This window comes from Arabidopsis lyrata, assembly GCF_000004255.2.
Source record: "Arabidopsis lyrata subsp. lyrata unplaced genomic scaffold ARALYscaffold_7, whole genome shotgun sequence".
Lineage (NCBI taxonomy): Eukaryota > Viridiplantae > Streptophyta > Magnoliopsida > Brassicales > Brassicaceae > Arabidopsis > Arabidopsis lyrata.
The window spans coordinates 8,029,149-8,051,799 of NW_003302549.1; the positions used below are offsets into that span (position 1 = coordinate 8,029,149).

Here is a 22,651-nt window from a genome sequence, read left to right on the forward strand (position 1 = left end):
GTCGAAAAAGTGGACCTAGGGGTGTGGACTACAGTTCGGTGTGGGAGAATCCCTCAAATGTGACACGATAAGAAGGTGCCTCAAGAGCTTCGCGAATAAGTAAGTGCCGAGTTAGGGTGCCTAGGTTTCGCTAAAGAGGAGGCCCAATATTCGTGGTCCTTGGTTTGAAGGGAAGATTGTTGGGTACAAACCAACGTCCCACATCGGAAATTTCGAAAAGAAGTTTCTAATATATAAGTAAAGTCCAACTCTAATTAGTATGAAGCCTTTTGGGAATGAACCCCATAACAAATCCGTGCATGGCTTAAGCATATAAACCTAAAGCGGACAATATCATACTATGGGAGAGTTGGAATGGGCTTAAAAAGCCCAATAAAAATATCGAAAGTTTTTCGTCTAAACTATTCAAACTAACATTTAATAGTGACTCTTCAAACTATCCAAGTGTTGTCAGAAACTCTTAGTCCAATACATTGGTAAATTTGGACATATAATATTGACCAGAAGAATGTAGTAAATCAGAGAGTTGAATCATGCTAATTATTAATAAGAAAATAAACTCCTCGTGAAATTAAGAAATATGATTCATGAGGGCATATTCAATGATGGCTTCTTCTTTCATTGTAATGCCTCTAACTGTCCATATAAACCTATGAAAGCATTCTTGATCCAAAGGCCGCCAAGCCGCCCGAGTGTTCTTTCACACACATTTAGACGGTTTGGCGGCCTCATATGTCACATCAACAACCATTATTGGTTATACAATGATTTAAAAACTTTAGAGAATTTATTCAAAAAATAAAAATTCTAGAGAATTGTGTACAAGTGATATAGATTTAGAACTTACCAAATGAGCAAGTCGAAAAATGAAGAACTATGACGAGTTTTTATGTATTCCAGACAAACTCTAACCACTCTTTGTGACCTCTCAGTGATCTCAGCTCCTTTTAGAATGATCAAAATTTCAAAAGGAGATAGACTTGACCAGTTGACTGAAGATAATTGGCTAAACCTTGATCAACCGGGTCCATGAACGGATGAATCGAACCTTGAATCTAAAACCAAATAAAATCAAACCAATCTCCCAAAGGCCGACATAAGAGAAGCAAACCGGTAAAATTGAAAATTAAGACATAATAAACTAAACCGGATGATTTCCCGGTTTAATCTGTCCACTGGTTTATTTAGTCGAATGTCTTCGTCAACGACTCAACGTCATTGTTCTTCCTTAAACCCTAATCAAAAATCTCTTCTTCGAGCTATGGCGGCCTTTGAAGACAGAGCAGATGAAAACGATGAAATTGCCTTCAAAGACGGCAACACTGATATCTCCCAACAGCTGATGGACCGTTACGGCAAGTCCTCCGCCGCTCAGCACCGTCATCTCGTCGCCACCGCCGTCGCCATGCGCTCTATTCTCACCTCTGAGTCTCTTCCGCCATCTCCTCCAGCTTTCTTCGCAGCTGCTATATCCTCTGTAGATTCTTCTACTGAAGATCCCGTGGCGGTTTCTGCTTTGCTTACTTTCTTGTCCATAGTCGTTCCTCTGGTTCCTTCAGGAGAAATTTCAGCTACTATGGCTCGTGATGCTGTGGCTGTTTTGGTAAAAGCAATTGATGGAGAAGGAGATAAATTAGGTGTTGCGAGTTTGAGAGCTGGTGTGAAGTGCATTGGGACTTTACTTATTGGTTTCTGTGATTTGGATGATTGGGTCTCTCTTCAAATTGGGTTTGCTTTACTTCTCAAATTCGCCATTGATAAACGTCCAAAGGTATTCACTTTTGAGTTTCCCACTTCTTTGATTTTTATGAAGAAGTATCATATTGTGGTGACAAGGAATCTTGGTTTGTGTGTTTGCTTTATTAGGTTAGAAGATGTGCTCAAGAGTGTTTGGAGAAGTTATTTGGTTCACTACGATCATCTACTGTTATCAAGGAAGCAAGTCATACAGTATATGCTTTACTTAAAGAATATAAGCCTGTACTATCTGACTTAAGCTCGACAAAGATTGAGGAAGGTTCTAAGGTTGACTCAACATTGAAATCAGAGAATGCAGAGGCTGCTCACGTGCTAAATGTGCTCAGTGCTACGATTCCATTTCTCTCTGCCAAAGTTAGTTCGAGAGTTTTTTCAGAACTTTGCGAGCTTATGGCTTCTCAGTTTTCGCCGCTGACGAGGCAAATTCTCAAAGCGATTGATACTATCTTCAAGAATTCAGAAGATACAGTTGTTGTTCCTGAGATAGAAGGACTTGTAACTTCTTTGACTGGCTATTTATCTTTACATGACAAGAATCCTGCTGACACTATCGTGCATGTGACCACCCTATTGAAAACTGCTTTGGAGAAAGCCTACTCAGTCGAACCGACATTATGTCTAACGAAACTTCCACTAGTTTTTGGGTCATTGGCAGGTTTGTTCCCTCCCTAGCTTTCAGCATGTAGCTCTTTTATTCTTCATTGTGGCAGCAACTATATCTGTTATGATGAATTCCAACTTTCAATTCCTATGCTTTAGGCCTTCTGATTTCCACGGACGACGTTGCATCCAAAGCCTCAATTATATTAAAAGACTTGATCAGTAGCCACATCGATAAGAATAAACTTCTGACCGAGGGAAGCTTGTCTAGTGAAGATGAGGATAAGGTAACCGGTGGAGACAATATAAATACAGCAAGATGTGTATGCTCTGTCTTTGAGAGTGCCCTAAACTCATGTGATGGAATTCCAAACGAGCACATTTTAACTGTCATAAGTCTTTTGATCGAGAAACTTGGTACGTCTACTTTCACTCGGGTGCTATGTTTTGTCATCCTGAACATGTTATTTACAGAACAATTTTTAACAAGCAAACAATTTGCTTTCCAAAAGTTAATTAAGATTGGTGTGGATATCACACCTTTTTAGCGACATATTTTAATTCTATCTCCATTTCAGGAGAGCTTTCTTATATTCTTGCAAAGAATATCATATTAAAGCTTGCCGATTTGATGAAAAATGCAATTGGGGATTCTTCTAGCTCACAGGATGTAAGTTTTCAATAATTCTCCCACTTGACTTCTTCCGTAACTTTCTAGATTTGTATATTATAGTTTTCATATTGTGTTACAGTTATAGTACTGGTTTCTTACTTCAGGAAAATGGTTGGTTCAGAAGGTTTGAGTTATTTTTCTGAATGTCCCAGTCGATAATAGTGAATTTGATACTCAATGGTGCTTTCAATGATATTTCATAATTGAGAGAAAAATATCGTCATTCTCATCATATATCTATGTCTGGAGTTTTTTTACGATAGAAAGAGTCTATCTATACTATTTGATTTATACTATATTGGACTTATCTGCAGCTTCAGCAATGCATTGGGTCTGCTGTGGTTGCCATGGGACCAGTAAAGCTACTGACACTTCTTCCTATCACTCTTCATGCTGAGAGTCACTCATGCACAAATGCTTGGCTAATTCCTATCTTAAGAAAATGTATAATTGGAGCATCTCTTTCGTATTATGTTGATCGCATTGTTCCGCTTGCAAAATCACTGATGCTTGCTTCGAAAGGAGGTACTCGTCTATGCCGACAATGAGAATTTCATTTTCATTAAATGGAATAGACTTTTCCTATCTTCTAGTCCTCTGGGTTTTGTTTGCATATCAGGGTTTTTACTATTCTATTCTGCCACTTGCTATACATCCTGCAAGAATATAGTTACCACTTAGGGCACAATCAGTTTATTATTTCTCTATGTATCTGGCGATTTCTTCACTAACATATATTTATATGCTTGTTCGTTAGCTAAAAAGTCAGCTCCCGGCAAAGAGTTGCGGGCTTGTGGTCATGAGCTTCTGAGACTGTTACCTGCCTTTTGTAACTATCCAGTTGATGTGCCCAAAAATTTTGGATCGTTAGCCAAACTGATGGTTGAATTTATAAAAAATAAATCTTTCATGCATGAAGCTGTGGCTCTTTCTCTACAGGTGAGTTCGTTCACATTTCATTTATGCTAGGTGCGCTGACAACTTGGCGATCTCATTGAAATTTTCCTTTTTTAGATGCTTGTAAATCAGAATAAAAGATTGCCTAAGCCCAGTACAGACATGGGAGAAGCAAAAGCCATAAGCGAAGAAGATGCAACAACTGAGCTCGAAAGTGGATTTCACTATTCGAAGAAAGCTTCAACTAAAAACATGAAGGCTTTGGCATCAAGCTCGACAGAGTTGCTTCAAACTCTTGTTGATGTATTCACTGTTTCAGGCACAGAGATCAGTGCAGACTTTAAGGTTTACAAATTTCCTTCTTATTCTCTGCATTTCAAATTTATAACAAGTTGGTTTCAGATCCTCCATTGTCTGCTCATAGACCGTAGAGGGTAATAACTTTTAAGCAGAAACTATACTTGCATGTGAAAAAACTCTAATGTAATTGTTGCTCAAACTCTTATTAGTATATTGTCAATTATTGTCGTAAATGATGTCAACTTTCATCTAACTAGGAGCCTTTTTTAGTTTCTTTTCGATTGCAAGGATGCATACAGTGATTTTATTTCTTTGTCAAAAAATTTTTTGGCTTCTATATCTATCAATATCTTCAGCACAGGTCTACTTGGTCTTTAAGTTAAGCAATTGAACTTTTGATAGGCTGAAGAAAATAGTATATAGCTAATGTTCTTGAAATGGCAGGCTGCAATTGGATGCTTAGCTTCTACTCTGGATTCGTCAGTTAGGAAAAAGATTCTAATATCCTTGCTAAATAAGTTTGATCCTGCTGGTGAAAACGAGACTGAGGGGCAGGTCAATCTATCGAATGATTCTATGGATGAAGAAAAAGAAAAGTGCAGTGCCACAAAGACACAGTTAAAGAGGTATAGTTCAAGCTGTATGCCCTGTTATATTTACTTTTACTATGGAACTCATCCTCGTAAAATCTCTTGCCTGACTTGTTAAATTTCTTGAATATCATTAGACAGTGTAATAGCATGACATCCATGTGTACATCAAGTTATTTCTCCTCTTCTCCTATACCCCGTATGACCTTTTTCACTGGCATTTGCTTGCAGGAGTGCTGTGCTGGATCTTGCATCTTCATTTGTTGAAGGAGCCAAGGAAGATCTTGTTGAGTTGATTTATATTCTTGTTCGCCAAAGTTTTCAGGTATGTTTCTAAACTTGAGCTTAGAGAATTTTCCTATGTAGAGGCTGATCCATGAGTTGTTTTGGGTTTAGGCCACCGACGAGGCTGATCTTCGTGGGGCATATGATACTCTGAGCAGAGTTCTACAGGTTGGTTACCTCATCTAAGCTTGTTGCAGTAGCTCTTATACTGTTCACTGTGTGGCCCTCATGCTTATGTGGCTTTGCCCTCGTTGGTACAGGAACATGGTTGGTTTTGTGTATCTCATTTTGCAGAAGTAATAGAGATGTTACTCAGCCATAAAAATCCAGAGGATGCAGCGTCTTCTAGAAGCCGATTTGCATGTCTCCACGTTCTAATGGCTCACGGAATTCAGGTTAGTTTTTTTTACTTTTGTATCAACTATAACTTGATATCGGTAAATATCCATTGCTTGAGTATATACCCATGCTCTGTTTTATAAGATGTTTAAATCATTCTTGCCTTATGAAGACAATTTCTGATATTTTGATGTTTTTTTTTTTTTTTGCAGTCAAGCGCTGAGGAGGAGAATGAGAAGGCTTTCCTTATTCTGAACGAGATGATCTTGACACTTAAAGATGTAAACATACTGTTTGCTTCGTTGCTGTTTCAGTTTGTTGGTTCTTAGGGAAACAATACAATTTTACTCAAGACACTAAACATTATCTTGCCTTTGTATATACAGGGGAAAGAAGAACATAGGAAAGCAGCTTGTGATGCACTGGTTATGGTGTATACCACCCTGAAAAATTCATCATCTATCACCAGTGATGAACTTTGTCTTAAATTGATTAACATGGTAAGTGCATTAGACGAGCTATCCACTTTCGTTATCTCTCAAATGACCAATTAGCATCCATGAATCTTCAGATAACGGGTTATATTTCTGGATCGTCTCCGCACATAAGGAGTGGAGCAGTGTCTGCATTATCTGCCTTGATATACAAAGACCCTGAGATCTGTCTATCTTCACCTGAGCTTCTTTCATCTGTTTTATCATTGCTTCACACCAAATCAATCGAGATAATAAAAGTAAGTCTACCTTATGCCTTATTAATCAGACCTCAAGATGTTGTTGCTCTAAGTAATATGTACTTTTGGTTTTTCTCCTTAAGTTTCTCATGCGTCTTCATGTATCTCCAGGCTGTTTTGGGTTTTGTGAAAGTTTTAGTCTCGACATCACAAGCCCAGGACTTGCAGAGTCTATTGCAGAACCTCTTATACGAAATTCTCCCTTGGTCGTCTGTTTCAAGACATTATTTTAAGTCAAAGGTAATAACCAGGATAGTGCTTGACTTTAGTTTCCAAGTGATGTCAGTTCTTCTCCTTCCTCAAAACGGGTAGTTTGCCTTACAAAAAATGTGCATTTAGGTAACGATCATAGTTGAGATTATGGTAAGGAAGTGCGGCACCCGCGCAGTCCAGTTAGCCACACCAGACAAGCACAAAAATTTCATCCAGACAGTTTTAGAGGTTCCTCTCTCTCCCTGTAAATTTTCTTGAAGATCTCAAATTGTATAATTTGAAAGAAACGTCTGCATCATCTTGGAACTTTCATCTTAATGTGCAGAACCGTTCGGGGAAATCAAAAGACAAAGAAGAAACCAATGATTCACAGACTACATCCATCAATTCATCCAGAGAGTAAGATCCTTAAGAAAAGCAATTATAATCCGAGATCAAGAACACATCCAATCAAATCATTGCTTGCTCATCATTATATGCGTAAATAATAACTGGTTCTTTTTTACAGGCCGCGGAAAAGAAATTACAGAGAAGCTTCATCAGAAACTTCAGCCAAACAAGACGGCAACAAATTCAAACGGCAAAAGAGAACACATCAACAACACACACCAGCTTCCGGCCTTAATGGAAGTAGAACAGGACCACAGCGCCCCGCTAACAGAAGCTTCGGAAAACATAGGGAAGCTTCCGGAAACAATCACAAGTCAGGAAAAGAAACACGAAAGCCACAGAAGAACAGATTCAGGAAAGCACCATGAATCTAATCTCAGTAATAGAGTTTTGCAGTTATCATATACCAAAAACAGTAACATTGGTGTGTATGTATACGATTTGTAGATTATACACATCAATATTTTTGAAAGATTAGTTTTTAAGACTAAAAATCGCCAAAGAAAGGAAAAAGAGGAGAGATTTTGCTGTTGTTATTGAGGATTTTTACAGATTAGATTGCAGGAGCTTGATCAAGCACTGAAACAATCTCAATCCTACTTCTCACCAATCTATGGAACACTTGCCTCACTTGTCTCTGCAAATCCTCCAATCCTACTTCCATTCCCCGGCAAATCTCCTCCATCTCATCCACCTTTTCCGCAATTTCCACCTCCTCTTCTTCATCTGCCGGATACCTAAACCTCTCCGCAAAATCCACCAAAGATAAACCAATCTTCTCCATCCTCTGCATCTCCTCCATCAATCCACCACCACCACAACGCTTCTCCTTCCGTTTTATCTCTTCACCAATCCTCTCCTGAATATTAACAGCGGCGCTAGCCCAACTCTGGTGTTTCGGAAGTGGCAATGGCGCCACAAGAACGCTGCTTGTCTGGCAAGGAACCGCCGCCACTAGCACCCACATCACCAGAACCATAACACTGCTCATTATGTAAACCGGCATCACCGGTCCAGAAGCTTCTGCTCCACGTGGCAGCACCAGATTGGCCACCATCGCCTGAATCTGCTTCGTCGCAGACCAATTCTTGCTGACGACCTGGCCATATGATCCTCCTCCGGTGACGTTGCTACGCGTTCCAAACGACCAAGACCGTGACGTTGTCCTTCGTTGGTTACTGCAACCACTTCCTCCACTGTTTCTGTCTCTCCTCTCATCAGCGTTTAAGCCAATGAGGAGACTTGTTAACGCACGCTTAGCTCTACGAACGCTTCCGTCACATAACGGCCGTTGTTTAAGCGCCGTGACAGCTATCTCCGCTAAACGTCGACTCTGTCTAACGGAATCAATCCCGTTAACGACGGCGTTACATAAATCCAACGCCTTTAAAATCCGATCAAGCATTTCCGGCAAAACCCTTTCTAAAGACGGCGATTTCGAGATCTGGGTCGTGCTTAACACCGCCTTGAACTCTGCTTCACAGGACATAAAAACATCTAGAAGATTCTGTAACCAAGGGATCGAGAGAATCGGATCAGACGGGTGAGAGACGGCGGCGGCGTCAGAGGAGGAGGAGGAGGAATGATGCGGCGATGGAGATGTTATTAACTCCGAGAAACGCTCAGCTACGTGTTTCTGGAAATACTCGAGTTCTTCGAGCTCATGCTCGTGATTGACGTCCATGGAGACGATCTGATTGCGGCGGATGCTGATTCGACTCAGGAATGAGCCTTGAAATTCCGTCGGGCGAGCCATTAGAGTGTAATGTGAAATGAATCAAAAGCAACAGTGAGTGAATTTTTCCGGAGATAAAGGAGAGATTTTTGAGGAATTGGGAAAAAAGGGGTTTTGGGGATTTTAGATGAAAGAAGAAGGAAGTGATGATATTAAGGAAGGAACCGAAATGGTGGTAAACATGTCTTGTCGGAGAGAGAGACAAGCCTTGTTTTTAATGTTTTAAGCAAATTTTTTATTTTTTATTTTTTTGATTCTCTGGGACTCGTGAAGTGAAGAATATTCGTCTTTGGTCACTTGGCGACTTTTTCTTTCTTTTATACATCCTCATGACGTCATTTTATCTCGAAATGAAAAGAAACTTGTCAATATTTTCTCTTTTTAGGTCTAATCCTTATTTAATAAATCACAAGTAAATTCTCTAATAACTGCACCTTTATTCTTCAACCACGTATCTTAAGTCTTAAATTATGTACTTTCACTTTTTTCTTTTTTTACATTAATTTACGATTAAAATCAAAATTGACTTTTCCCCATCACCCCTCCCACCACCACCCACGATCTCTTGCTTCCCCTACAAAAAAAAAAAAACTTCCACATCTTTTTTTTTTTTATTCTGTTTTCCTGCAACTTTTCTCGAAATAAATTTTTTTTTGAAATTTTAAAGATTTTGTTTCCTTCTAATTTACACAATAACTAGGTTTCTCATCCCGACTATGAAATTAGTTCTCTTTTACCTTGCAATATATCTTCAATAGAAAAACTAATGCTATTTTCGCCCGTGCAGAGCACGGATCAAACACTAGTAAGTCATATTTAAGGCAGAAAAAAAAAACCTTTTTCTATTTAGGAGTTATTTCTGAAAACTAATTTTGTTAGTTCATAAAAAGCAAAATAAAAATATGCAAAATAGTTTTACAATAAAATAATAGGTTTAAATGGTAACTCCTATAGAACTGTAATATAGAGTGTATTGTTTTGACAATTATCAAGTTACAAAAGCAATATCAAAATCATTTTTCAGGTTTTTGTACAACTTTTATGTACTATTGTTTTGTACAGTTTTACACTATTCCGTCAAAATTTACGGTTCCAGTTTATAACTAAAAAAATTGTATAGCATTGTGTTACCAATCCGATCCAATATTATATTTTTCATTATGTTTTTGAAAGATATCAATGAAGAAAAAACATATTAGGTTGGTATTAAAAATGAAAAAGCATGTTAAGGAGAAAAATATACAAAGAAAGAAATATTCTGGAGGTTTACAAAAAAAAAAAAAAATTCTGATATTCAAACGTTTCTCTTCATTAATTTTTTCTTTTTTTTTTGTCACTTAAGCGGTAGATATATCATTATTCAATATTCATTACAACATATTTTTATTTGGATTGAATTTAATTGGTAATTTATGTTTCACCAAAAAGATCTCGTGGACATGATTTTCGCTTTCGCATCTGGCAAAGTTAGCCATGTGACCTTGACAAAAGTAGGAAAGAAAAATTGGTTAATCTCAAGAATACTGTTGTAGTGAATTTCAAAGATTCTTCAATGTGGAATCAACTGTAACTAGACTCATTGGTTCGTGATATGTCAAACGGTAACAAAACCATGGAAACTAGTCGAAGAATTTTTTTTTTTAATGAAACTAGTCGAAGAATTTTACCAACTTAGGTTACAAATGAATATATATATTTAATTGGTTCTTAATGGATAGAGTTAGTGTATGGTCACTATTATGAAAAGACGTTCAAGCGCCAGACTAAACCTGATTGAATATGTAAAGAATGATGACTTAATCATCGTTTTTTAATAAAAAGTACTCAGACCCAGCTAGAGCTCATATGGTTTGGTGACGTAGAGGAAACGTGTATGATAAATAGGATACATCACAAATTTATTCGGATAATTTTATAAAAAAAAAAAAGCAAAAAAATTTGTCATTGAAATTTCGTCAGATCTACTTACCTAAACCAAAGAAACAGATAAAACCCTTTTCAGATTTTTTTTTTTTGGTCATTAAATTCAACTTTGAAAACCATTTTTTTAAAACAAAAACTCTATAAGTTTAAGCAGACTATAAAAATTACCAAAAGCCAAAAATTCTAAAAGTTATTCCTAATTAAAACATGAGAACTACTAAAAAATAATGCATATTTATTCGAAATTTACACTCTATCACAAGGTAAATTGTATATACAAAACAGCTTTATATTTCTTTTTTTCGGTAATGAACTAGCTTTGCATTTCTGTCGGTCACCTATTACTTGGAATGTACTATAAGTGCATAGACCATGTATATGTCTTTTCTAATGTGACATATTTGAATGCATGTCACGCTATCTATAGAGAAACAACCGATACGGATCGTCGTCGGTTCTTAGTACGCTCTTAAACCTCAACACAGAAACTGTCGATCAGGTTGAGAACAAACGGAAGGATACTTTTTTTTCTTGGTGTGAAACGGAAGGATACTTTGACTAAGTGACATGATCTACTTTTTAGTTATTGTAGTCATTTGTATTTGTATAATTTGTTTACTTTTGTTTTGAAAGTTTTTTAAAAATTATCACTTAATATTTTAAATTATATCAGATATTTCATTTTTCCTTACCATTGACGAAATAATATTTGAGAAATAAAAAATCTGAACAAAATATTTTACCAATTTCATCACTTACAGGTACTAATGCATATATCAAGTAACACATGATCTAGAAAAATGTTACAGTTATGAAAAAATGTTATACTCCGTTTATACAGATTTATTAATGAAAATTCAAGGATGTTGATAGTTTTTTTTTTCTTTGGTTAGAGATCTTGATAGTTCAGTAACATCAATTACTTAAAAAATCGGACTTTAGTAAAGTACTTTAGTCTGAATATCAAACTGTCTGGATAATTATAAAAGTAAAAAGACAAAATCTCAAATTTTAAAATGTAAACAGACAAAGAAAAGAATTAGAGATGCTGATGCAGGCGGATAATATTATACAATTTGCATAATATATGTTTTCAAACCTGAACGTACTTTTTTCTTTCAAAATCTAAAATTCAACGCAAACGATATGAGTATGACTCCACTGAATTTACGAGATCATACAATAATATTGCGAAAATGAGTGCGGTCAGATAAATGGCTGCGGTAATTACGGGTATCAAGACCTTGGTCTTTACAATCATTTTAAAGTCACTAATTATGGTCGGTTGAATTTACCGTTAATGACGGTTATAAAAGAACATCAAATAGTTTTATAACATTGTCGGTCCAATTTTGTACTACTATTTATATTGTAGTTTGTTATTTCAGAAAACCCTTTTTGCATCACTTTTTATATATTCACTACAAAAAAAAGATCATTTAGCATCATTTATTTTGAATTTTTGTATTATTTATAATTGATGTAAAAGAATTTTATATCACTTAACTAAATGATTTATATATTATTGATGCAAATAATTTGCATCATTTTATTAACAACTGATGTTAATATTCAAAATACTTACATCGATTATTGTAATTGATGTCAATATATATCAATTGCTAAAAAATGATGTTAACTTTTACATCAATTTATTTAACTGATTTCAATATATTACAGAATAATAATTATTAGATTAATAAAATAATTAATTTTTTAATATATTTTCGAATTATTATTTGATTTGTTACTTTTTTTTTTAATATATACCAAATCATGGTGAATATTCTCTCCCAAAATCTCTCATTGCAATCTTTGATAAAATACTTCACATGAACAATAAATCTTTTAACAGAAAAAAAAAATTATAATTGAGTTTTGGTTTCTTCATGTACGTTTTTTTTTTTTTTTTTTGAACTAAACTTCATGTACGTTTAAACACATCTTCCTTTGGTTCCATACTTGTTCCTTCCATTAATTGTTCTTTCTTCTTGGAAACTTCAATTCTTCTTCTATGCCATCTCTCTTCCATTTGTGGAATCAAGATCATACTTTGGTTATGACTTGAGATCTCTTGAATCATCATCACACTTAAGTTTTTGCTCTACAAAATAAAAAAGAGATTAATTGTTTAGAAATTTATAGAAATTTTTGATCGGAATTAGAATAATTATTTGTAAGTGTATTTAACATTAAGTGATGGAGTACCTTTAGTTTATGTTTCTCCAAATTGAGTAGGAAAACACAGAGTCCTAATGATCATTAGTGCAGTGTTCATGACAAATTTCTGAAAATAGAAGAACAAAAAAACTGAGTGATGGTCAAGAAAAAAAGAGAGGTAGAATGACAGAAAATAAGAAAGTATTTAAAGGTGGAGAATTGAATGAGATCGAGTTATGAGATTTCGAAAACTAACTTGAAGATATTCTAAAAACATTTTTTTGGAAATAAAATAGGAAAAAAAGATCGTGAGCGTAAAAGAAGGATTGTGGGTAAGGAATAAAAATAAATAAATTTGCTTATTTTGAGGATTAATAGGTACTAATATTATGATAAAACCAATATAATTATTTATTTATGGTAATAACAATTTAACGTCATCTATAACAAAATTTTCCAGTTATTTTTTTAATAATTAAATTACTTAAAAATTTATTAGCTTCACTTTTTATTGATATAAATTTTGTATCATTTTTAAAAGTGATGTTAATAAAATTAAGTGACTACATCGGTTGTTAATTGATGCAAATACATATCTTTGTATCAATTTTTTAAAGTGATGCAAACTAATACAAATTTGTATCACTTTGATTGAACTGATGCTAAACAAGTTAATTAACACATCACTTATTAAAATTGATGTTAAATTAATTATTTTGTGTCATTTGCTTATAAGTAATTTAAACTAGTATCATTTATATTTCTGATACTATTTAATTGATGTAATCCATCCTTTTTTTTGTAGTGATTTAACACGAGAGAGAGCAATGATGAGAATGCCGTGGCAATAAAGTGATCATTAGCTTTTACTTAAGGAAATTAATTAGTTATCAAACCTTAAACTATATTCTTATAGTTCCACAAATAACGCGCATAATCAATATCATACCTTCAGTCTAATATACATAAAAAAATGAATAATTCACTAATCAATAAGATCGATCGTATCATTGTTACAAAAGCATTTTGACAATCAGAAGCGACAATTATGATTTATTATTATGATTGTTGCTAATTTTGTTTTCCATCACATGGCAACCACGAAAAGAAAATTTAAACGCGTTATTTTAGAATGTAAGAGGAATTTCATTACATTAATTACTATAACACTACATATGTAGTCAAAGTCAAAGACAAATACACTGAAGCAACGACAGATTGATAAGACTATGTACATAGGAGAATTTTTAAGAGTATTAGAAACCTATTTATTATTTTTAAATGGACCAAACATGTTTTATGGGTCTGATTCGTATTAGCCCAGTGAAACTCATGATACTGGGTATCATGTGACGTGTCGGGTCGTGATTGGTCGCGAAAAAATCTTTTGCCGACAGCAGAGAAAAAAAAAAATCATTTACCCAAAGACTCAATTTTTTCTCTCCTCTCTCACGGCGATTTGCCGATTTCTGATTTCGTTTCCTTCTGTGTAAATCTAGGTATAGAGTTTGTGTAGATTTCGTTTCCTTCTCTTGGTTTGTGATTAGGGTTTCTGGAAATTTGATTTCACAAGTGTAGGGTTTGTGTTTTGTTCTTTGATTTGGAGCTAATTAGATCGATTTTTATTTAGGTTTTTAAGTTTGCTTTCGATTTGGGAATTTCTTGAAATGAATCTGTGGTTTTTGAACTCTGGCAGAGCGTAGTCCTCCGATTGAAGAGGTGATTCAAGCTGGTGTTGTGCCTCGGTTTGTGGATTATCCACAGCTTCAGGTTTGGTGGATCCTTTATGTATCTGTTATATAACTTTCATTTGCTAGAATTATCGTCTGATACTTCAAATACTTTGTGTGTGGGTTCAGTTTGAGGCTGCTTGGGCATTGACAAACCTTGCTTCTGGGACTTAAGAGAATACAAAGGTGGTCATTGAACATGGTGCTGTTCCGATTTTTGTTAACTGTTGGCTTCTCAGAGTGATGATGTTCGTGAGCAGGTAATATATGTGTCTATTATTTTTGCTCATGACCGAATATATAAGTGCATATTGTTTCTTGTCATCTTATGCATAATTTGTATACTTCTTGTTATATTTCTATCATCAACACCTCACAACTATATACTTCCTGTTGTTGTTCACTGTACTCTATTTTCCCATGTCATCTTATGCATAATCTGACATTTGATTTTTATCAAAGGTTTTCAGAAATACAATGTTTGGACCAGAAGGACGTCCTCATCATTCTTGTGCATGGCTCAGTGTGGCTAGTAGTTTCCCGGAATGTGCTTCACTAATAATTCTTAAGGAGGCAAGTCCATAATTTAATCTCAGTGCTTTTTACACTCTTTCCGTAGTACATGTCTTTCACATGAGATTCTTGTAGTGTTGAGACCACCCAATGAGCACCAGATTACTCACAATATGACAATAAACAATGAAAGTGGTTATAAAATTGAATTGACTCTGGTATCAGGTTTGCATATGTACTATGGCAAATAAAGTTATTGATTCCATAAGCTTCTTTTGGATTTCAAATCTTTAGTATATCATCTTTTTTTATTCAAACAAAGCAATATAGAGTTCTTTGTGTTGAAACTGAAACTGAACACTTGATATTTGCAGGAAAGTGAAGATGAGCACATGGCATATGGTCGGCAATGTTTTTGTGGTGAGAAGCCACTTGTTTTTACTTTCTATGGTCTTTGTCTTATTGGTGCAATGTATTGGTCAGAAACCACTTGTTTTGTTTTAGTAGCACAATGTATTGTCGACAATGTATTATTTGTACAATTCTCTTATATATATATATATATATATATATATATATATATATATATATATATGTCTTTGTCTTTTCATATTGAAATCCATTCGAAACGATTCTTCCTCTTCTCATATTTTTCATTACAATTCTTCTCAAATACGTCATGAACAAACACATCGACAATTGAAAGAAGATTTGATTGAACATATTTGGCAAAAATGGGGCCAAGGTAATTGACTACAAGCGACTAAATTTTTTTATCATCATGTTTATATGTTTTTTGAATTTTATGTTTTATTTTGTTTAAGTATATTCTACGTTTTTTTTATTGTAATATTACCTTTTGTAATCTTATGTTTTAATATATTAATTTTGCAATTTTGCAATTTTTTTTTTATGATACTGAAATTGATCTCACCAATGCAAACATATTTAGTAGGAGTATCATAAAAAATCTCAAACAATAAACAAACATTATAAATAATACTAAAAAATTCTTAATAATACTATATGAATATCACCCATATACATGCTCTAAGAGCTAGGTGCTTTTTTTTGGCTGCATGTTTTTCTATTCTTTAATCAGTATAAAAAATTTCGAAGCCTCGACTCGTAACTTAACTTAATTGATATGACACTAATTTTTTTGTTCATATCCGCTAAGATGTAAACCAATCCGAGTCATATTCGGAAGCACATATCCGCTAAGGGCACTATTTTCAAGTTTTTTTTTTTTTTTCGCACAAAAATTTAAGTTTACCTAAGGTCTTTAGATGCATTGACATGCCTTTGCTTATTTGGTACATGAAATATTGAAATATAAATATCCCCCTTCCCAAATTTCCTTAAAATCTAAGGTACTAATACTTGCGTTTTTGGACTAAGCTATTAATTTAACCCAAGAAAAAAAACAAATTAACCCTGCGTTCAATAATTTCTTTAAAATCTTCGGCGTGAGTAGAATAATTAACCAACGATTGTATTTAAGAAAAACTGGAACTGAATCTATATTTATGGAAATTGTATATATTATTTATATTACGTTCTACAAAATTTAGAATTGTCTAAAAGTTTGATAATCATTTTTCTTATGTAAACGGTAAACCTATAGAACCCTTTTTCTCACTAAGAGGGTTCTACATACACTAAAACCTCTTTCTAAATTATGGGGTTTATCAAACACTAACATTAATTTTGTATTGTTGAAAAATAAGGTATCTTTTTATGAAAGATTTTTTATTGTCAAGAATTACTAGAGTTTTTTTTTTTAATTATAAAATTAAGGGCAAAATAGGATTAGCATTATATAAAAGTATTGCTGGACAATGCTAATCAATAAAGGTTTACTTGGAAATAAAGGATTTTTTTTTGGAGATTTGTCCATCTATACCTTTATTACTAAATTATCAACTATGCCTACATTACTCTTTTAATAGACCAAACCAAATTTTTCTCTATTTTTCCGGATAAAATTGTCTAAAATTTGGTCTAATCTAGTAAAAAGGGTAATTTTAGACATTGATAATTTGGTAATAAAGGTACAGATTGGCAAATCTCCAAATAAATTTCTTCATTTCCAAGTTTCCCCTTATAATTTCTTAAGCTTTATATATAGAAAGATTGAAAACGAATTCCAACAGTTATTTACATGGAGTATATAGAAAACAAAATCCAAACTTTGATTCAAGATTTTGAATATATGGAATTGATTCTAGGTACAAGATATCGAATTAGCTGTAGGTCAAGAATTTTAAAATCAGGATTAAATACTTATATATCCAAACACACGTAATTGGTTACGATAACACCCATCATATATTGATCATTTGTTTCTGACCATTTTGCAATATCTCATAATCACTAAGAAGAATATACAAAATGGGCTTTGTTAGACCTGTTTGCATGACAATCCTCTTAATTCTTTTTATAATATTCCTTCTTTCAGTGCCGTCTTCGGCCATTGACCTACCCGCCACATCCGGTGGTCACAACCGGAGCAACGAGGAGGTTGGGTTTATCTTCCAAATGTGGATGTCCAAGCACGGGAAGACTTATACCAATGCTCTCGGAGAGAAGGAACGGCGGTTTCAGAACTTCAAGGACAATCTCCGTTTCATCGACCAGCACAATGCAAAGAATCTCTCCTACCAGCTTGGTTTGACTCGGTTTGCTGACCTAACCGTTCAAGAGTACCGAGACCTTTTCCCTGGAAGCCCTAAACCAAAACAAAGGAATCTCAGAATCAGTCGTAGGTATGTGCCACTCGACGGAGATCAGCTTCCCGAGTCAGTTGACTGGAGGAACGAAGGTGCAGTGTCGGCTATTAAAGACCAAGGCACTTGCAGTGAGTACTTTTACTAGTCTTCACATCTATACCCGATATATATATATATATATATATTTGCTTAATCAACAAATTCTAGCCTTTGTTCTATATATATATATATATGTTTCTTAGATAAAGTTAGTGTCTTTTCCTATATCGAAATATGAATTGGTGACCTTAATTAGTTTGTTATTCCCTTTAGAAGTTAGTTACTTTTGTTAAATTAATTAATAGTTTAGTATTCTTTTTATATCAAACCTTTTTAAGATTGTAAATATAAACGAGGAGAAATCTCGCTTGCATTTACAATTTTCAATCAAATAGTGTTCACTAATTTATTTTCTTTTGAAAATTTCTGTTTTGTTTTAACAATCAGAATTTTAAAGATGGAAAGACATCACGATTAAAAATGTAATATATCTTTTTTCTTTGCATATTAATTTAAATGAAAGACAGCTGCTGGGCGTTCTCCACAGTGGCAGCAGTAGAGGGAATAAACAAGATCGTGACAGGAGAGTTAGTCTCATTGTCCGAGCAAGAATTGGTCGACTGCAACTTAGTCAACAACGGTTGTTATGGATCAGGCACAATGGACGCAGCTTTCCAGTTCCTTATCAATAACGGTGGTCTTGATTCCGATACAGATTATCCATACCAGGGCTCTCAAGGCTACTGTAACCGCAAAGAGGTTCACCTTTTAGTGCTGCTGTAATTCAATATATCTTTAAGTACAGACCTAGCTTCAATTTTTTGTTTCTTGGTACGTTTGTCGCAGTCTACATCAAACAAGATCATCACTATTGATAGCTACGAGGATGTGCCAGCGAATGATGAGATTTCCTTACAAAAGGCGGTTGCTCACCAGCCCGTGAGTGTCGGCGTTGACAAAAAATCCCAAGAATTTATGCTCTATCGATCGGTATTTATCCTACTTTTAAAATTGATTTTTTTGTAGGATCCAAATATATATACAATTAATAAACTTGTATGGTCTATGTTTACACTATCAAGGGTATATATAATGGACCATGCGGGACAGATCTTGACCATGCACTTGTTATCGTTGGGTACGGTAGTGAGAACGGTCAGGACTATTGGATCGTGAGAAACTCATGGGGCACGACGTGGGGAGATGCTGGCTACGCGAAGATGGCTCGTAACTTTGAATATCCATCAGGTGTATGTGGGATTGCGATGCTTGCTTCATATCCTGTCAAGAATTCGGCTTCGAATGCATGAGAGTAATCATGTGTTTGTCTGAGTATGTCTAAAGGAATCTGTCCTAGTACTTTGAAAGGAGACTGTACTGAGTGTCTGGATTTTTTAGATGTTTTAGCCATGAGTGCTAACTCAATGAAATGTTTCTACTTTTGCTTTATTCGAATTTTATGTGAAAAGTGAAAACGATATTATGTTTATGTGTATGACTTGGAATTTGAGATTTTATAGGGCCATAGGCCCATATGAGTCCATAAAAAAGTTTACATCTTCTGAAATTCTCTCAAAATCCATCAAAAATTTTAGAAATGTTTTCTTTTGTCAAAATTTTATATATAAATCTGATTTTTTTTAAAATCAAAATGAAATCTGAGTTAAATTTTCCATTTCCTAATAAAATGAGACCACTGGCCTAAATAGATGAAAGCCGTAATATCCTAGTTACTAAATGAAAGCAAATCTAAAGCAAGACAGATTTACATATGCTCTAAAAGAGCTTATGTAATATAAGACATGAAATGATGTAATTCACTAAAGAGCTTTATTCAAATGCAAAGAAGAAAGAAAGGAAGAAACTTTAGGCTTGTCACCAAGATCAAATGATTCTAGATTTTATATATGATAAGATGAAGAGAGTTGCTCCAAATGGCAACTCCCAAAGTTAACAACTTTGATGTCATTACAAAACTATATATATCTCTACTTACTTAGAAATTAGAAGTATTTCCATAGACTAATGGGATTCTCTTGAGACAGTCTTTGGATTTCTTTGTGACCTCTAATACTAAACACATGGATCTTTAGTGTCCATTATTGGACCGTGTTAATATATATCATTTGTTCAAAATGACTAAGATATAGAAAGATTAGTTGACAAAACGACATATTGTAAAGAAAGACTACACTGATTGCTAAACTATAGTTTATGAACAAATTAATTGATTAAATATTTGGTACGTATAACATTGAACCCATATACTAATTTCCATCAGCATAATTATGGCAGTGACATTATGATGCTCACCTAAATCATTTTTAAATATTTGGTACTTTTGTCTTCTCTCCCACGTTAGGTTGTTTGATCAAGGATAGCATGTGTACCATTTATTGTGAGAGAAAAAAAAATCATATAATTGGTGTTTCCTAGGAAACTGAAACGCGTAATGTGAGACGGGTCAAAGTTTCATGGATAAGTATTGATATACTATTTAAGTAACCAAGTTTAGTAAGTATAGACCCTTGATTGTTTGGTTGACTTTTCTTTATCACTCTCAAACTTTGTATTCTCTAACTAGCAAAAAGAGATCCAAACAACTGTGTTTGAGATATGGGGATTACGCATTACAATAAGGATCAAGTATTCATCAGTTTCCGGGGAAAAGACGAGCGGTACGGATTCTTAACTCATCTCAAACAGAAGTTGATCGATGGCAATGTGAATGTGTTCACTGACGACAATGTCACTGGACAACCACTCCAGAATCTCTTCGGACACATCCGAAAGTCAAGGATCGTGATTGTGATCTTTTCCAAGAACTACGCCGAGTCAGATTGGTGTTTGGACGAGCTTGTGGAGATCAAGAAATGCTTTGAGACGGAGGCGCTCAAAGCAGTCATACCCATCTTTCATAAGGTGAAGGTTTCAAGCGTTAAGAAACAGAGCGGAAAGTTTGGGGAAAAGTTTCTGGCTTTGCAAAACTCTTTGCTTGCTGAAGAAGTCAATAAGAAAAAGATTAAGCGTATTAATTCCAGGATCAAGAGATGGAAGAAAGCTTTGAAGATCGTCACTGAAATAGCTGGATTGACTCATGACAAGAATAGGTATGATTTGGCCAAAGTGTTTAGTTCTTTTTTTGGAAATTTTGATCGACCAAAGTGTTCAGGTAATTACATCTTTAATTTAAACTGTTTGTTTGCAGTCCTGAGCTGGCTTTCGTGGAGAAAGTCGTTGAAAAGATCAATATAAATTTAGCCAATATTGCAGCAGAGGAAGGGCGTAATTATAGTACTCTAGAAACTAGTGAGGTGTATTCGTAGTTCTTTACATGAGTAGTTAGTTTTTGCCTTAAAGCAGACATGGTGGTTAAATCTCTTTATTGCAGACATCACTAGGAAGACAACCAAACCAGATTATTTATAATGTCAATCAATTAAACATAAACATCCAGCTCCATCGTTCGAAGAGCTTGGAAGCTTTGAGACTGAGCTATAATCCTGAAGACGACAACAAGGTCTCTGTCTTCGAATTGTTTTTTTGGTCTATAAACTTCATCAGTTTCTGATAACTACGCTTATGGTGTGACTGACAGAGTATCGATTCGAAGCCTTCGCCTCCTACTCTTAGACGCACCGCCTCAGATCTTGACCAGAGAGATCAATATGGCCCATTTCCTTGTAAGTTCAGACCATGACATAGACCTGCATATGTCGTCTGAATATTTATTTACAACTTGACTTTATATCCACAGTTGAAGCGCTCATGGTTCCAAAGCAGAAGGAGAATCAACTGAGCATCGCCAATATTGTTCCGAAAAAAATAAAGAGGTGGCACAGCTTGCATTTCGTCTCTGCATTACTGTTTGGGGCTTTGTTTGTGTCTTACATTATGCGGAGCAAAAGATGATCCAAAGGAATCGCGGAAATGAACCTTCCGTTGCAAGCAACTGAGTGTCTGTTTTATTGTTACTTGTTTCTTAAGCAAAGGCCTTTCTTCTGTCGTCTTGAGATTGTACTCATTCTGGTTTTACGTTGAACAAAGATCAATTAATAAAGGATAATTCGATGCCTAATTATTCAATTGCGAGTTTCTTTTTTCTTTCTAGTGCCTACCAATAAAATCAAAACTGTCCAGATGCAAAAAAAATTGGGGTATACAGAGCATTAGCAGAGCAAGAAAGAAGAATTCATATATCTTTTACTTTGAAGACTCAACAGAAGAAGCCACAAATGGAGAATGCTAGAGTAGAGGTTAAAAGACACGAAACTAAGGACTGAGATATGATAGAGGATCCAATCTTGCTCAAATGAACCAAAGTCTCTGTTTTTCACTACCAAACTCTATGTTTAGCAATAACTGTTGTCTGCAAGTGTAATGCATTATTAAGATTGTAGGTATATTTAGTCTTACGCCGAAGAAAGATAAAATGATAAAAAGAGAGTTCGCTGCGCAAAAATTGTCACAAACATGTGTTTTTTGTGTCATATCTTCTTGACATCGCAATTTTAGAAGTTGAAACATCAACAAAAATCTGATGTATAAATCACTCTCTTTGCTAGCACAATCGAATCTCTGCGTCGGAGTAGATTAAGCCTTAAATTCCCTAGTTACCAAACAAACAGATCCTTGATTTGCATCTGTGGACAGCGTTACCGTATAACATAAAACATACTATCTGGCCAAAAATGAATAAGACAAAGAAAGATTGGTTGACAAAAAAGAAGTAAGACAAAGACAGACTCGGTGGTTTTGCAATATTATTTGTTTATGACCAAAGACTCACTTCATAATAAACATATATGAAACATTAAAAATTGCACATCAATTAAGGCATGGAACCTAATTTGATTAATATAATGTAGCAGTTGAAGACACAAGATGGAGACAACATTTTTCAGATACAGATGCATCTAAATTATTGCCTTGTTGGAGATAATATGTATACATTTTAAAATAAGAAGCTCTACAGTTTGACGGAGGAAGCCGATTGATAGAGATTTCTCCGGTGGAAGTTTCGAAAATTTGAGGGAGAGTA

The 22,651-nt window shown here is 34.7% G+C and overlaps 4 protein-coding genes and 1 long non-coding RNA gene across 5 annotated transcripts; 4 read left to right on the top strand and 1 right to left on the bottom strand.

Moving 5' to 3' along the window:
- Positions 1 to 1,192: 1,192 nt before the first annotated feature.
- LOC9305847 (RRP12-like protein) lies at positions 1,193 to 7,272 on the top strand. Its single transcript, XM_002867655.2, has 18 exons — positions 1,193 to 1,771; positions 1,867 to 2,413; positions 2,518 to 2,775; positions 2,937 to 3,028; positions 3,346 to 3,556; positions 3,789 to 3,970; positions 4,046 to 4,273; positions 4,673 to 4,854; positions 5,050 to 5,143; positions 5,215 to 5,271; positions 5,364 to 5,498; positions 5,655 to 5,723; positions 5,829 to 5,942; positions 6,014 to 6,175; positions 6,287 to 6,415; positions 6,515 to 6,616; positions 6,714 to 6,787; positions 6,897 to 7,272. Exons 1-18 carry the CDS (start codon positions 1,193 to 1,195, stop codon positions 7,144 to 7,146), a joined length of 3,465 nt encoding a protein of 1,154 aa, XP_002867701.2. The 3' UTR covers positions 7,147 to 7,272.
- Positions 6,834 to 8,821, bottom strand: LOC9303774. The gene has a single exon (XM_002869730.2). The coding sequence runs from the start codon at positions 8,532 to 8,534 to the stop codon at positions 7,332 to 7,334; it is 1,203 nt and encodes a 400-aa protein (XP_002869776.1). The 5' UTR covers positions 8,535 to 8,821; the 3' UTR covers positions 6,834 to 7,331.
- A 5,163-nt stretch (positions 8,822 to 13,984) lies between these two features.
- On the top strand, positions 13,985 to 15,203 carry LOC110226429. Its single transcript, XR_002330444.1, has 4 exons — positions 13,985 to 14,095; positions 14,293 to 14,366; positions 14,456 to 14,586; positions 14,789 to 15,203. It is a non-coding gene; the product is annotated as an uncharacterized LOC110226429 (long non-coding RNA).
- Positions 15,204 to 17,106: 1,903 nt separating this feature from the next.
- On the top strand, positions 17,107 to 19,179 carry LOC9305848 (probable cysteine protease RDL6). The gene is made up of 4 exons (XM_002867656.2): positions 17,107 to 17,699; positions 18,134 to 18,369; positions 18,457 to 18,600; positions 18,693 to 19,179. The coding sequence occupies exons 1-4, from the start codon at positions 17,234 to 17,236 to the stop codon at positions 18,918 to 18,920; spliced, it is 1,074 nt and encodes a 357-aa protein (XP_002867702.1). The 5' UTR covers positions 17,107 to 17,233; the 3' UTR covers positions 18,921 to 19,179.
- A 918-nt stretch (positions 19,180 to 20,097) lies between these two features.
- Positions 20,098 to 21,696, top strand: LOC9303775 (protein PHLOEM PROTEIN 2-LIKE A8). Its single transcript, XM_021017960.1, has 5 exons — positions 20,098 to 20,720; positions 20,819 to 20,924; positions 21,002 to 21,130; positions 21,209 to 21,293; positions 21,368 to 21,696. Exons 1-5 carry the CDS (start codon positions 20,227 to 20,229, stop codon positions 21,520 to 21,522), a joined length of 969 nt encoding a protein of 322 aa, XP_020873619.1. The 5' UTR covers positions 20,098 to 20,226; the 3' UTR covers positions 21,523 to 21,696.
- Positions 21,697 to 22,651: the final 955 nt, after the last annotated feature.

Coding starts and splice junctions, on each gene's coding strand:
- LOC9305847 (XM_002867655.2), top strand. CDS start 1,193: ATGTCTTCGTCAACGACTCAACGTCATTGTTCTTCCTTAAACCCTAAT. Junction 3,029..3,345: donor ATTCTTCTAGCTCACAGGAT/GTAAGTTTTCAA, acceptor ACTTATCTGCAG/CTTCAGCAATGCATTGGGTC. Junction 5,272..5,363: donor CTCTGAGCAGAGTTCTACAG/GTTGGTTACCTC, acceptor TCGTTGGTACAG/GAACATGGTTGGTTTTGTGT.
- LOC9303774 (XM_002869730.2), bottom strand. CDS start 8,534: ATGGCTCGCCCGACGGAATTTCAAGGCTCATTCCTGAGTCGAATCAGC.
- LOC9305848 (XM_002867656.2), top strand. CDS start 17,234: ATGGGCTTTGTTAGACCTGTTTGCATGACAATCCTCTTAATTCTTTTT. Junction 17,700..18,133: donor TAAAGACCAAGGCACTTGCA/GTGAGTACTTTT, acceptor TTTAAATGAAAG/ACAGCTGCTGGGCGTTCTCC. Junction 18,370..18,456: donor GCTACTGTAACCGCAAAGAG/GTTCACCTTTTA, acceptor CGTTTGTCGCAG/TCTACATCAAACAAGATCAT.
- LOC9303775 (XM_021017960.1), top strand. CDS start 20,227: ATGGGGATTACGCATTACAATAAGGATCAAGTATTCATCAGTTTCCGG. Junction 21,131..21,208: donor ATCCTGAAGACGACAACAAG/GTCTCTGTCTTC, acceptor TGTGACTGACAG/AGTATCGATTCGAAGCCTTC. Junction 21,294..21,367: donor TCAATATGGCCCATTTCCTT/GTAAGTTCAGAC, acceptor TTATATCCACAG/TTGAAGCGCTCATGGTTCCA.